The sequence below is a fragment of the Sphaerodactylus townsendi genome, linkage group LG17 (genome assembly GCF_021028975.2).
Source record: "Sphaerodactylus townsendi isolate TG3544 linkage group LG17, MPM_Stown_v2.3, whole genome shotgun sequence".
NCBI lineage: Eukaryota > Metazoa > Chordata > Lepidosauria > Squamata > Sphaerodactylidae > Sphaerodactylus > Sphaerodactylus townsendi.
This window is the reverse complement of record NC_059441.1, coordinates 7,364,326-7,379,898: the sequence shown is the minus strand read 5'-3', so window position 1 is coordinate 7,379,898 and position 15,573 is coordinate 7,364,326. Positions and strand designations below refer to the sequence as shown.

Below are 15,573 nucleotides of genomic sequence, written 5' to 3'. Positions count from 1 at the left end.
TTTCCTGGGTTCTCCTGCCATTTACAGCAGGAAATAAATAAATAAACCCAAGCCAGGCAGGAGCAGATGGGGGAGCCCTTCAGGTGCTCTGAACATTCAGAGGTGCCCGAACATTCGACAGGTGCCTGAACATTCAACAGGTGCCCGAAGCAGCATACTTCAGCAGGTGCGTTTTGACAGGAGACTCCCTTGCTCAGCGGCTTGGTTGGAGTTTCCGGTGCAGATCTTGGGTTTGGGACTCTGCCAAGTGAAGAAAGACCTCCTCGGAGGATCCTCGGGCCTGCCGTGGCCGCGACCATCCCCTACCGCAGTTCGCTTTTGAACGGAGCATTTACTTCTCTGGCTGGGTCTGGCGCTCATCCGTGCTAATTTCCCAGATTAAAAGCTCTCAGACTATCTAGCTCTTGCAATACACAACAGTGCCCTCCTTCCTCTCGCAGCGACACGACGGGTGGCCCCACCCACGACAGGCAGAGCCGTCAGTTATTTCATTGGCGGGCTGGCCTTGGGTGTTCATTGGCCCCGTCCCTGCAGCTTTCCCCGCGCCCTGACCAGTCTGTGGCATCTCAGGCAGGAAGGATGTGACATCATCCTCAGTTCTCCACAAGTTCTTGTCCTTGGCTCGGCTCAGAGCTCATTCCAGGAGATTCAGCCTCTTTGAACCTTTGATCCCCTAGAAACTAGCGCAGGCGTGCCGGGGGCAGTCGATCGTCCATGTGAGTAGGGACCACAAAGGGCACATCATGGGACTTGCTCTGCTGAGCAGTTAATATACCCGGCTGAACATTTGTCCAGCGCTGTGAAGAGGCCGAGCCATCAGCATGCTTGGTAGGGAATTGCGTTCTCCAGATGTTCAGGAACCACCCGCCCGCCCCCGTCGCGATGGCCATGCTGGCAGGGGCTGATGGGAATTGTAGTTCCTGAACATCTGGAGAGCCGCAGGTTCCCTACCCCTGCCCTAGGGGGTTGTGTTTTCTTCTCTGGGTGCAGCCTGACTCTTTGTGGAGATACCTGGGTGCATTTCATAATGTCTTCTGCACAGACTTTGCTTTCAGGGTTGTGAGAATAAGGCAAACTGAATTGTAAGTGTAAGCCCGCCCCTGCCACACATCTATGGTGATTTGACCGCATGTAGTATTTTGTGCTATGTTTAAAAAAAACACTGGAAGAGGTTAGGGTATTGTGGGCTTTCCGGGTTGTAGGAGCAGCAGTGGCGTAGGAGGTTAAGAGCTTGTGTATCTAATCTGGAGGAACCGGGTTTGATTCCCAGCTCTGCCGCCTGAGCTGTGGAGGCCTATCTGGGGAATTCAGATTAGCCTGTGCATTCCCACACACGCCAGCTGGGTGACCTTGGGCTAGTCACAGCTCTACGGAGCTCTCCCAGCCCCACCCACCTCACAGGGTGTTTGTTGTGAGGGGGGAAGGGCAAGGAGATTGTCAGCCCCTTTGAGTCTCCTGCAGGAGAGAAAGGGGGGATATGAATCCAAACCCTTCTTCTTCTTCGCTGGGTGCAGCCTGACTCTTTGTAGAGATACCTGGGTGCATTTCATAATATCCTTCTGCACAGACTTTGCTTTCAGGGTTGTGAGAATAAGGCAAGCTGAATTGTAAGTGTAAGCCCGCCCCTTGCTACACATCTATGGTGATTTGACCGCATGTAGTATTTTGTGCTATGTTAAATAAAAACACTGGAAGAGGTTGTTAGAGCTGCTTTCTCGGTTATGGCGGTCAGTAACCCAGGTATCATATTTTCCTAAGGAGAAAATGATACTGGAACACGGCCATACAACCCCGGAAAACCCACAACACTCCAGTGATTCCAGCCGTGAAAGCCTTCGACAATACACTGGGAGAGGTCATAAGCCAAAGCCGGGCCGAGGTTGTTCAGGGCACAGTCTTGCTTAGACGCTTCGCAGCGCTCCATTTATTCAGCTTCCGTTGCTGTCTCAGCTGTGCAAATGTGGCGTGGGGGGGTGGGGTGCACATGTTATGAGTGTCATTAATCGCCGAGCTGGTGCCGGAAGCATTATTTACATTAAAAACCAGCCTGTAAATAATTCCGTGCCTAGTTATGTGTGCACAGTACAAAAGTGCATGTGGGGGAGGGGAGAACTATACTTCATTAGGACTTTCCTGGCTTTTTGAGGGCCACTAATCAAATGCCAGGTAACTCCGGATGACTGTCTTTATGGGCCTTCTGAGCACTTCAGAAAGACCACGCCTACCTGTACCTGTCAGGTGTACCCTTATGCTGTGACATCTGTCACCTGCTCGCGATTCGCCGGGCTGGGATTTTTCTCCCTCCTCAAGCAAAAAAAAAAAAAAATATGGTAGAGGTAGGACAGATGTACCCTGTGAATCTCTGCTTTGTCGGCATGTGGCTTATTAAAAGCCTCTCTGAAGTTGTGGTCTTAAATGTGGGACGACTCTAGCCTCTTTTTGTATTTTAAAAATCTTTAAAAGAACTTCTGGCAGAAGCGTCCGGGGCTGCTGTCGCTCAAAAGATTCAGTGTTGTTGTTTTTTCATGTCGCTAGTTTTTGCCTCCTGTTTCGTAATTAACGTCAAGAAACGTGATTTGCGTTGTAGGATACCCACATAAATATGGACCTCAAGGTGGCTGCGCGGATCATTCTGTGTTCGAAAGAATGAAGAGGTACCAAATGACTGGGGTCGAAGAGACTGCAAACCAGGTAGAAAATGTCCTTGAAGCTGATGTATCTTCTTGATAAAGTACTTTCCTCTTTGCCCTTTCCCCATCAGGGAACTTACAAACATGAGCCAGAATCCAAAGAGCTACTTTAGGGCGTGACTAAGAGATTGGGCACGTGCCCAAGGGGACTTTTTACCTTTTCCCTTCTTAAATGGCTGACCACTTCTGTTCCGCCATTGTCTTGGATGACGTCTGAACGTTCCCCTCTATTTAGCTGTATAATGTGGCATCTGTGTTTGGAGAGAAACAAAAGCCCTCGTAGACAAGTCGGCCAAGTGGGGTTCAGATCTGTGGAACCCGGCCACATGTGACCAGGAAATCCGAAAAAGCCACGGTACTCCTCTTAGAATTGTTGACTTCTTGATGCTCGTCACAGAGCTGAGAACGTGGACGCCATTGACCGAGAAGATTTTATCAGTTTTCTGATTTCTATTAAAAAGTTAATTGTATGTTTTAAGAACGTTTCGGCAGCAGCCCCGAAGCTTGGCCACGAACGGCCTCCGGCTGCAGAAAAAATGTGTCTTTATCCATTGAAATTTCATCCGTGCCTTCGGCTGGCCCCGTGAGCTTGTTTCATTTTCTCTCAGTCCTTGGATAAACTTTGTGCGTGCCAGATTAATTGGAGGCAGACATTCTCGAGAGCCAAGTCACTGTACCAGCAAGTAGGACGACAGGACAGCTTGGCTCGCTGCAAGCGGTTATAATCGCGGGTAGCGCAGAGTTGTTGTCAAGTCCAATCTCCCGTTAACAGTGACAGCCATCATGAAAGGTACCACCCAAGGGTTTTGGCACCCTGCTGTAAATAACGTTGCAAAAATTAACCGATAATGCATAGCACAATTACCAGAGGTGCCCTTTAGTTGTTCGAAGCCCACCCTAGAGATGGTCTCCTCATTAGGTCGAATCTGCAACTGTTTCCAGATACCGCGGACTACAAATCCCACCACCCCCTGCTGGGAATTGTAGTCCATGAACATCTGGAGAGCCGCAGGTTGCAGACCCCTGCAATAGGTGATGTTTAAAGACCTCCAACCCCATGGACAGAACTGACCACATGGACACTGGTGTAGCGAATGCGTTAGGAGAGACCTGTATACAGTGGTGGGATTCAGCCGGTTTGCACCAGTTCAGTAAGAACATAAGAACAAGCCTGCTGGATCAGACCAGAGTCCATCCAGTCCAGCTCTCTGCTACTCGCAGTGGCCCACCAGGTGCCTTTGGGAGCTCACAGGCAGGAGGTGAAAGCAGTGGTAGAACCGGCACCTAATTTTTTGTTGAGTTTGGAGAACCGGTTGTTAAAAGCGGCTTTCAGAGCCCTGGAGTTGCTGGGTGCCTTGCTGCCTAGCTGCTCCGAGGCGCTAAAAAACCCAGCCGTGCCCTCTCCAAAGGTTTTTCAGAGTGGTTTTTCAGAGCAGGGGAGGAAAGGCCCCGTTGCCCCTCCCTCCACCCCCACAAGAAGTTCCTCTGCAGCAGATAAGGGGCAAGGAGGTGGAACTAGTTCTTAAATTATTAGAATCCCACCACTTCCTGTATGGTTTGCTCTTCCTGCCTGCTTGTGGATTTTTAGATGCCTGCGTCGTGGTATAGGCCTTGCACACCACGGAGGTTGGGACTGTCAGTGGCTGTTAGTCGTGATGGATATTTACTCTCTCCAGTGCCAGAGGCGGGATGAGGCCTCTTCGTATTGGCTGCTGGAGAGCACGGCTGGGAGGATTCCGCTGCAGCCATCCTGCCCGTGGGCTTTCGAAAGGCAGCAGCTGGGCCACTGTGGGACAGGATGCTGGACTCAAGGGGCCTTTGGTCTGGTCCAGCGTCGCGCTCCTTGAACGGTTCTCATATCAGGACTAACTTTTTAAGAGCCTCTGTCTCTGGCACAACGAGCGCCCAGTCTTTGAGACCGCTTGTCACAGGCAGAAGCTTAGATTGTCTTTGTGAGTACGTTTATACGTGGCAGAGGTTGCGCACCACAAAACACATTGGTGGGTGTCATGGTGGTCACAGGCATAAGAACGTAAGAAGAGTTCTGCTGGATTAGTGGTCCATCTAGTCCAGCATCCTCTCTCACACCGTTCCTCTGGAGGGCAAACCGATGGACCAGAGAGGCAGCAGATGCCTTCACCTGATCTTGCCTCCTAGCAGTGGTGTGTCCAGACGTTTTCTGCCCCTGAATGTGGAGGTTCCACTTCGGGTGTGACCGATAGGTAGCGTTTTAACTGTTCTCGTAATCCAGTTGTGCTGTATTCATTTGAACCGGAAGGCTGCATGCCAGTGTTGTTCATAATTCGTAAGGCCCTTGGCTTTGCCTGCTGCAGAAACCTTCAGAAGAACCTGCCAACCCTCCCCCTGAGCGGCTAAGAAGGAAGCGGGCCACGCAGGCGGAGAGGAACACGTGCCAGCTCTATATCCAGACGGACCACTTGTTCTTCAGATATTACGGCACGAGGGAGGCCGTGATCGCACAGGTGAGCGACGGGTCACGGCTGCCAGTACTGCCTGTCTCCGAAAGGCCCGGGCCTCTGTGCCGCCCGTCAGCCCTGAAGCAGGCAGTGTGGTGACCGCACACCAGAGGCACACAAACTGTTCTCCCCCTGCTTTGGGCAACAGTGTCTTCTCAGGAGCAGCAGTGGCGTAGGAGGTTAAGAGCGCGTGTATCTAATCTGGAGGAACCGGGTTTGATTCCCCGCTTCTGCCGCCTCAGCTGTGGAGGCTTATCTGGGAATTCAGATTAGCCTGTGCATTCCCACACACGCCAGCTGGGTGACCTTGGGCTAGTCACAGCTTCTCGGAGCTCTCTCAGCCCCACCTACCTCACAGGGTGTTTGTTGTGAGGGGGGAAGGGCAAGGAGATTGTAAGCCCCTTTGAGTCTCCTACAGGAGAGAAAGGGGGGATATAAATCCAAACTCTTCTTCTTCTTCTTCTTCTTCTTCCTCAGCCACAGAGTCGATGCTGTCCTTAGGTTTTGTGGATGTAAAATATAGGCAGGTTGTGGTGGGTTTTCCCAGCGGGTCGGTTCGAGGATCTTGCCCCATTGTTTCGCTTCTGTTTGTAATACGCCGGCGGATGCAGGCAAAATGTTAGGAGCAAGATCTACCAGACCACGGCCACGCAGCCCGGAAAACCCACCACAACCAGTTGAATCAGGCCGTGAAAGCCTTTGACGGTACATTAAAATATAGGCAGTTTATGTGTGTCTGGAGCAGATATGCCAGGCCAGGGTGAGGCAAAAAAAACCACACACACACATAAAATTTCACTGAGATCAATCAATCTTCCTTCAAATGTGAAAAACAAACAGCTGCTTAATTACTACCCTGCACCTTTTGGCTGGGAATTCAAGTTTATAACCTTGTTGATGGGGGAAGCTGATTTGAATCTATGCCGTGGCCAAGATCCTGAGCGTTCCCTGAGAGAATAGCCGGTGTGCGGCTGCTGTGATTCCTTTTCCTCTGCTGAGAGCTCTGTACAGCCTACAAAGCATCTGGGGCCTTTGGACACGGATCCTGTTGACAGAACTGGGAAGGGAAGGTTTTCACTGTTCCTCCCTGGGAGCCTTTGAATTCACAGGCTACTAGCATTCCTCCACTGATCTTCAATATTATTAGAAGTTTTGTGAAGAGGCCACGAGGTATTTTTTAATTTAATTTATTTATTATTTGGTTTTATATTCCGCCCTATCCCCAGAGGGCTCTGGGCGGTGCACAACATAACTTCACAACAGATACAGCCAGAACGGATGGAGCAAGTAAACAAATACAGGATAGAATAAACAACACAGGCTCCATTAACTATAAACTGGAAAACCCCATTAAAATACAGCGGTCAGTCCAATAAAATGGCGTCCAGCGATAAAACCCTTATTAAAACCCTCCCAAGAAAAGGAGGGGGGGGGGATGGTGGGTCCCGTTGATGTTAAAGGGACCCCTGGACTAACTAAGAGGGAGGGACTGTGGCTCAGTGGCAGAGCCGGTTCGATTCCCGCCATCTCCGGTTAGAAGGACCAGGCAGTGGACAATGCCTGACTGAGACTTTGGAGCGCCACTTCTTGCCTGACCCGCGTGGACTGACGGCCTGATCTGGTCGAAGGCAGCTTCAACTTTGTTTGCTGCAGCCCAGTGATAGTTGTGACGGAGTTGGAAGCCCTGGAGGGGAGGGGAGGGTTCCTGTAACACCCCCCCCCCCCCAGTTAGCCTAATAAGAATGGTTTTAATGTATTGTCGAATGTATTGCTCTCACGTATTGTATTGCTCTCACGGCCAGAATCACTGGGATGTTGTAGAGCTGTCAGGTTCTAGCAGCATTGTTTCGCATATGTGGCTGGAAGATGAAGATGCCAGCCACAGATGCAGGCGAAACGTAGGAGAGAATGCTGCTAGAACACGGCCACACAGCATCCCAAGAATGGTTTTCCTTGCCTCTTGAGAGTAAATCTGGAAAACCTAACCTTTTGGATGCCCTCGCTCAGCCCCCCCCTGTGCTTTTTCTCTTGCAGATATCGAGCCACGTTAAAGCAATTGACACCATTTACCAGTCGACAGATTTTTCAGGGATCCGGAACATCAGTTTTATGGTGAAACGAATACGGGTGGGTATGCTGTGGCTGAGTTCTGTGCTCCTGCCGTCGTCGCTTGCACGCTCTGATTGGCTTCTCTGCAGCCAGATAAAGATGTCTCGCTTTTCAGGTCGCCCAGGTGTGCCTCTTTGCAGTTGTGGGACAAAAAGATCTGGGCGCAGCTCCGCTTTTCTAAGAAAACGTCAGTGACTAAAACGATTGGCCAAGCTTCACCAAACCTGGATGATTGGTGGGACGTAGTCTTGACTTGGATCTGGGTATCTCGCCTCATCCCTAGGAGGGAACTTGTGGCGATCTCTCCCACTCAGCCTGACCTACCTTGAAGGTGGTTGGAGGTGAGGATCAGTGGGCGACATCTCCCATATGTTGCTCCGAAGTCCTTGGATCTGGCAGACTCGTTCAAGCCTAGTAGGGCTTGATTCTGGGTCGTATCAATAGGAGTCTAGTGTCAAGATCGAGGGATGTAATTGTACCTCTCTATTCTGCATTGGTTAGACCTCGGCTAGAGCACTGTGTTCAGTTCTGAGCATCGCAGTTCGGGAGGGATATTGGCAAGCTGGAACGGGTCCAGAGGAGGGCAACCAAAATGGTCAAAGGTCTGGAATCCGTACCTTACGAGGAGAGGACTAGGGAGCTGGGGATGTTTAGTTTGGTGAAGAGGTGACAGGATAACCCTGTTTAGATATCTGAAGGGATGCCATGTGGAAGAGGGAGCAAGCTTGTTTTCTGCTGCCTCAAAGACTAGTCCCGTGGTGGCGAACCTTTGGCACTCCAAATGTTCATGAACTACAATTCCCATCAGCCCCTGCCAGTATGGCCAATTGGCCATGCTGGCAGGGGCTGACGGGAATTGTAGTCCATGAACATCTGGAGTGCCATAGGTTCGCCACCACAGGACTAGGACATGGAGTCATGGGTTCAAGGTGAAGGAAAAGAGAGTCCACCTAAACATTAGGAAGAACTTTCTGTCAGGCCTGTTCAGCAATGGAATTCACTGCCTCAGAGAGTGGTGGAGTCTCCTTCTTTGGAGGTTTCTAAACAATCTGGAAGAACATATGTCGAGAGTGCTTTGATTCTGTGTTCCTGCATGGCAGGGGGGTGGACTTGATGGCCCCTTGGGGTCTCTTCCAGCTCTATGATTCTAGGGCTGGGTGGGTTGAAAAATCCGCTTCCATTGTCTCTGGTCCAGCCCCTGTTGTATGCTACATCCCTTCTGTAGCATTAGGGCAGGAGATGCCTCCTTCCCTGTGTCCTCCTGTTCCCTCCCATCATTCTCACCTCCAAATACAGGTGTGCATCTTGTCACGCCCACCCCACCCCTGTTGTCCAGAGGTGGGATCCAGTAGGTTCTCACAGGTTCCCGAGAGCAGGTTACTAATTTTTTGTGTGTGCCGAGAGGGAGTTGCTAATTGGTGATTTTGCCCCGTGATTTTTGCCTTAGTTACGCCCCTCCTCTCAGCAGTAGCGCGCAGAACTTGAATCAGTCTAGCAGGAGGTGCACCGGCGTGCGTGGCAGCCTGCGCCTGCGTGCGTTCGTCTCCCGCCCAAGGACCGGCACAGCGGCTGCATCCTTGCCACAGCCCCGCCCAGGAATGCCCGCCCCCGGAATGCCCGGCCACGCCCCCGTTGTGCCCCGCCCAGCCCCATTGGCGCTACGCTACAGTTTCAATCCCACCACCATGGGAACCTGTCAGTAAAATGTTTGGATCCCACCACTTCTGTTGTTCCACAGGTGTCCAGACTGTAGATCCACGATGCGTGCCCGCTGGTCTCTTGTTGATGCGTGCCCGCTGGTCTCTTGTTGAGTGCATCATTGTTCATTGACAGGAACGCATTGAAACAGACATTGCTAATCAAACTCCGGGGCCTTCATACCTCTCCTGAAAATGTAGTGATGGAGGCGCTTGGTTTACCCAAGTCATCACGTGAAGGACCCGATTTGTGGAAAGGGATGGTGCTCTTTGTGTTAGGGAGCTGGCACTCGGAGGCAGGAGGCCCTCTCTGCAGGGAGAGTCTTCCAAAGGCTCTTTGACCCCACGGCTCAGTTGTCGTCTGACCCGGCGCGGCTTCCTTTCAGATCAACACGACGCAAGACGAGAAAGACCCTTCCAACCCCTTCCGGTTCCCTAACATCGGTGTGGAAAAGTTCCTGGAGCTGAATTCGGAGCAGAACCACGACGACTACTGCTTGGCCTACGTGTTCACAGACCGGGACTTTGACGACGGGGTGCTTGGCTTGGCCTGGGTCGGAGCGCCGTCGGGTAAGCAATCAGGCTTTAAATACCAGAGCCTTTGCCGTGTGCACAAAGTCCCCCATTGGACATCTTGGATTGAAAGGCTGTCAGTGGCGTAGGAGGTTAAGAGCTCGTGTATCTAATCTGGAGGAACCGGGTTTGATTCCGCCTGAGCTGTGGAGGCTTATCTGGGGAATTCAGATTAGCCTGTGCACTCCCACACATGCCAGCTGGGTGACCTTGGGCTAGTCACAGCTTCTCGGAGCTCTCTCAGCCCCACCTACCTCACAGGGTGTTTGTTGTGAGGGGGACAGGGCAAGGAGATTGTCAGCCCCTTTGAGTCTCCTGCAGGAGAGAAAGGGGGGATACAAATCCAAACGCTGCTTCTTCTCTTCTTAGCAAGTCGGGAGAGCCCGCTGGTGTCACTGGAGGACAGTTTGGTGGGCAAGATGGGCCACAGTTGCGGCTTTCTGCATTTAGTTTTTTGTCCTACCTCTGCAGTCTGAGTGGCTGACCAGAATTTGAACGGATAAAAAACTTCTCTTGTTCTTTATTACCTTTGTGCCGCCCCTGCCCCTCAATGGGGTCTGTGCCTGCAAAGAGTCGCTCAAAACCTTCTAGAGTTGCAGCTCTACAATTGTCTAACTTGAGACTCCTCTTCTCATTAAAATGTTCAGCTAAAGACTGGGCGGAGATTTTTGCAGGAGCCTTGCTCTGGCATGCTCTTGGGCCAAAACAGAAGCTCCGTGGCTCATCCCTGGTCAAAGGCAGAGGTGGGATCCAGCAGGTTCTCACCAGTTCCCAAGAGTGGGTTACTAATTATTTGTGTGTGCCAAGAGGGGGTTACTAGTTGGGTCCGCTTTTGCCATCTCCATGCCCTCGCCTCCCCGAGAGGCATCCTGCCTTTGAATTTGAAGGGTCCATATAGCAATTGCGACTAATAATGTAACTCCCTGAACTGGGTTCATCCCTTTCAGGTACTGCAATTCATTGATTCTCAGCCTTTCATACCTTTTCTCTCACCAGTCTCACCAGGTTTGCCTAGGTTTGCCTCTGCCCCCTTTGCTGAGGGGGGGATGGTGAGGGAACCTGTTACTAAAATTTTTGGATCCCACCACTGGTCAAAGGCAACATACTGAGAGACTCACTCTCTTTTTAACGCCACCAATGCTTGTTGGATAAATACCATCTGTTATCACACAAGAATCCAGATACCTGAGGAAGCATCCGAGGAGATCAGCTGTGACTCACAAAATGTTACGCCGTGCCAGAAATTTTTGTCAGTCTTGAAGGAGCTACTGGCCTCTTTCTCCTTTCCACCGTCTCAGAAAGGTTATCTTGGATAGCTGTGGCATCTCTGTGGCGGGTGTGATTTGCCTAACCGGTATTTTAGTCCGCCTGTGGTTTCAACCCAGACTTCCCACAGCACGGTTCGTCTGTAAATATGCTGCGAGGAATGAGTCACCCTATTTAAGAATATCCAGTTCTGAGTTGTTTGCAAAAAATGAAGCGTGTGCTATTTAAACACTGGGATGGTGGCACTTGGGGATAAAATAAAATCTAAAAACCGCAGCACTGAGGACCTCAGGAATTCTTAGTCGGACCCCCCCCTCCCCCCCCCGCAGAAACGTGAGATCATGTACCCTCATGTTAATCCCCTTAGAGTTAACTTATCTTGTTGTTGGAATAATGGAAAGAAAGAACAAAGGCAGAAATGCCCACGTAATCCCAGAAGCCGGAAGAGAGAAACAAGCCATTGAAGCAAAGTTTGCACATGACAGCAAATTTCTTTGGGGGTGGTTAAATCTCCGGAGCAGCTTGAAGGATCTCTGACAGAAATTCTCCAAGCTTGGGTCATGAATCTTAGATTCTCGTGTATCCCCCAAAGTGCCTAAATTGGATTCTGGCTGCAAAAAAAAAAGAGCTGAGAGAGTGACAGGACGTCAGTTCGTTCTCCTGCTGCCGAAAGGAGCCCCTCAAACAAAACGGCCCACCTTCCCACCGTCAAGGGATCATCGAGATTCTGAGCTATCAGACATCACAGCACATGCAAACATATTTATGCCTTTAACAGTCTGTCTCGCAGAACTCAAGGTAGCTGACAGTATAAACAAAACATTACACAAAAAGCAATACAAACAAGCAATGATAGAAGCCCATAAAAAGTCGCAATTTTAAACCCCCAGTTAGTACCGCCATTAAATAAAAACTGAATCACTCACGTGCAGTCCTAAAGGAGCAGCAGTGGCGTTGGAGGTTAAGAGCTCGTGTATCTAATCTGGAGGAACCGGGTTTGATTCCCAGCTCTGCCGCCTGAGCTGTGGAGGCTTATCTGGGGAATTCAGATTAGCCTGTACACTCCCACACATACCAGTTGGGTGACCTTGGGCTAGTCACAGCTTCTCGGAGCTCTCTCAGCCCTACCTACCTCACAGGGTGTTTGTTGTGAGGGGGGAAGGGCAAGGAGATTGTAAGCCCCTTTGAGTCTCCTGCAGGAGAGAAAGGAGGGATATAAATCCAAACTCCTTCTCCTCCTCCTCCTCCTCCTCCTCTTGTTCTTGTTCTTGTTCTTCTTGTTCTTCTTCTCGTTCTTGTTCTTCTCGTTCTTGTTCTTCTCGTTCTTGTTCTTCTTGTTCTTCTTGTTCTTCTCGTTCTTGTTCTTGTTCTTCTTGTTCTTGTTCTTCTTGTTCTTCTTGTTCTTGTTCTTCTTGTTCTTGTTCTTCTTGTTCTTCTTGTTCTTGTTCTTCTTGTTCTTCTTCTTCTTCTTCTAAATAAAATTGTCTTCCTCTTGCTCTTTCGGAGCCAGGTCCACCTCCCCTGGGAGATGGTTCCATGACAGTAGGTCTGATACTGAAAAGGCCCTTTCTTGCCTATCAACCAATTAAAATAGCTCCTCACTTACCTGTGGCAGTGAAATGCAGACCTTGGGGTAGGCTAGTTGTCAGAAATGCTTTTTGTGGAAAAGGGTCTGCAGAGCCCTGATGTTCTAGCCTGCATTTGTAACCCACACGTCCTTCCAGTAAAAAGTTGCCCTCTACAAATTATGCCAGCTTGTTATAAATATTATTTTTTTAACCCAAAGGTGATTCAGACAAAAAAAAAGCGGTTGTGGTGCTTGTGTTGTTGGGTAACTCTTTCCCTGCTGCCTTCCTTCAATTGCAGGGAGTTCAGGTGGAATCTGTGAGAAGAGCAAACTTTACTCCGACGGCAAGAAGAAATCTTTGAACACCGGCATCATCACGGTTCAGAATTATGGTTCTCATGTCCCTCCCAAGGTTTCTCACATCACCTTTGCTCACGAGGTTGGGCATAACTTTGGCTCTCCGGTGAGTATGGGGTGTTTGGCGCTGGTCTTCAGAAGCTCAGAGAGCAGCAGTGGCGTAGTGGTTAAGAGCAGGTGCACTCTAATCTGGAGAACCGGGTTTGATTCCCCACTCTGCCACTTGAGCTGTGGAGGCTTATCTGGTGAACTAGATTAGCCTGTGCACTCCAACACACGCCAGCTGGGTGACCTTGGGCTAGTCACGGTTCTATCTCAGCCCCACCCACCTCGCAGGGTGTTTGTTGTGGGGGGGAGAAGGGCAAGGAGATTGTCAGCCCCTTTGAGTCTCCTACGGGAGAGAAAGAAGGGATATAAATCCAAACTCTTCTTCTTCTTCTTCTCTCCAGAGGGTTGCTAAAGCCTCCTCTTCCCCCCCCCCCAAGCCAAGTTGTTCAGGTGTGTCCCAAACAATTGATCCTGCACCCCCTGATTTGAGAATCTTGCAATAGCCCAAATCCTCTTCTAGGAAGGGTTAACCAGTTCAGTCGTCCCTGAAGGTAGGGTTGCTTAAGTTCTGTTTGGGTGCTTCTCCAAGGACGGAGGCAATATTTTTTGAAAGTTTTGATCAAATGAACGGGGGGTGGGGGGGTGGGGTTGGTGGCTGCTGGGGGTGCTGGCATGCAGTTGAGTGCACAGGTGTGGAGGGAAGGCCATTTCCATAAATTAGGCACACACCTGGTATAAAGGTTGGCAGCCTACAAACAGCAAAAAAATCTTTTAGCCTAATTTGTAGGCGTTTATTTTTAGTCTTCCCGTTTTTCAGTAGCGTTGATGGGGGGATACATTGAAAATGCTGGGGGGAAGAATTAGGACTAATCAAAGGAAACACTTCTTCACGCAACGTGTGGTTGGTGTTTGGAATATACTGCCACAGGAGGGGGTGATGGCCACTCACCTGGATAGCTTTAAAAGGGGCTTGGACAGATTTATGGAGGAGAAGTCGATCTATGGCTACCAATCTTGATCCTCTTTGATCTGAGACTGCAAATGCCTTAACAGTCCAGGTGCTCGGGAGCAGCAGCAGCAGCAGAAGGCCATTGCTTTCACCTCCTGCACGTGAGCTCCCAAAGGCACCTGGTGGGCCACTGCGAGTAGCCGAGAGCTGGACTAGATGGACTCTGGTCTGATCCAGTTGGCTTGTTCTTATGTTCTTATGGGAACGCATGCCAGTTCTTCAGAAGAAATTAGCACCTTCTTCCCAGCTACAACAGCCTTTTTGACTTGTTCGCGTCGGCCGTGGACATTTGCGTCTCGTCCACGAAATGGGCCCAAGTCAGCAAAGCCCACTTATTTGCGCTGAACTTAGAACTTCGTACCAGGATGTGCAAAATACTTTTGGGTATAAAAACTGTGTTGCTAGAATGATTTGCTGCCATGAAACGCAAATCTGGCTTCCGTCGGCATGCAGACTGTTCACAGCATATAAATGAGGCCTGGGGCATTTACAGCATATTAGCTATTAATGGACAGGCCGGGATAAAAAACAGTAATTTTAGCACATTGATTAAAAACAGTTTTAATGGAGTTGCTTAATGTTCTGTGAAGAGTTTTGAAGTTAATTGCAGGCAAGTTGCATGCAAATAGGACTCTTCCTCTTCTTTTCCCCTGCTGGGAATATCTTGTCACATTTTATTTACAACTGATACTGTGCAGAGGTCTAAGGCAGCGGCGAATAGATGGTTTTTTCCTGAGCAAGTTGCCCCTTCTCTCCCCTTCAGCACGACTCTGGGACGGAATGCACTCCGGGGGAATCTAAGAACCTGGGGCAGAAAGAGAACGGCAACTACATCATGTACGCAAGAGCCACGTCTGGAGACAAGTTGAACAACAACAAATTCTCTCTGTGCAGCGTTCGGAACATCAGTCAAGTTCTGGACAAGAAGCGGAACAATTGCTTTGTCGGTGGGTCTTTCCTTCGCGTCGTTCCTGTCCGAGCTCGCTTCTGTCGGGGAGCTGCTTTTGCAATTATTTATTTTTATTTATTTATACCTTAGACTTTTATACCGCGCTGTCCCCAGGGGGCTCCAGGCGGTGTACAACATATAAACGTAATACAATCATAAAATAACTAAAAACCTTTAGAAGCAGCGATAAAAACAATAAAACGAAGTCTATTAAATGCAAGTATAAATATAAGTGGCGCCCAGCAACTCAATTTTCAAAGTCCTCTCCCCTAGAGGGAGGAGCGGCGAGTCCCATTAGTTGACAAGCGGCCCAGGTGTAAAGGGTCTAAAGGGGGGGGGGCACTATCAACAGCTGGTCCCTCCAATTAGGTGTCGGCAGCTGGACTTCTCCACGGGCAGCACAGGAAAGGGGTTTGGGCGCTGTTTTCCCAGGTGCTCTTTGTTTGCTGTTGGGCCTGCGGTCTTCTCCTGGGAGAAGGCAGACTCGGTTTGCAGGCAGCACAGTGTGGGCCTGTCCCTGTGATCAAGAGGGGGATCCAGAGCAGGCCCTACTATGCAGTCCAGATTTGTGCATCCAAGAGGACCGTCTGAGCCTGAGATGACTGTGGTTGTCTCACCCCTGGGTGCTGCGGCACCCTTGATCCCTCCCGCTGCACAGGCAGTGGGACTCCTTCCTTTTGGCCTGAGAGGTGCGGCTGTCCCGAGGGGAGGAAGGGCTGACAGGCAGGCCAAGAAGCAGCTGCGGAGCCATGGGCAGAGAGCAATTTGTCTGCTGATTCTCCCAAGAAGCAAGGCAGCCCAATGTATTGTCAAAGGCTTTCACGGCCGGAT

At 50.2% G+C, this 15,573-nt stretch overlaps 1 protein-coding gene across 1 annotated transcript in view; it reads left to right on the top strand.

The window, feature by feature from the left end:
- ADAM10 (ADAM metallopeptidase domain 10) overlaps positions 1-15,573 on the top strand; it is a 47,051-nt gene that overhangs the window by 20,993 nt on the left and 10,485 nt on the right. The window contains exons 5-10 of the mRNA XM_048481703.1: positions 2,588-2,691; positions 5,024-5,173; positions 7,202-7,294; positions 9,360-9,543; positions 12,679-12,842; positions 14,557-14,740. Of these exons, the coding sequence (XP_048337660.1) occupies positions 2,588-2,691; positions 5,024-5,173; positions 7,202-7,294; positions 9,360-9,543; positions 12,679-12,842; positions 14,557-14,740 (879 nt within the window). The remainder of the gene's footprint in view (positions 1-2,587; positions 2,692-5,023; positions 5,174-7,201; positions 7,295-9,359; positions 9,544-12,678; positions 12,843-14,556; positions 14,741-15,573) is intronic.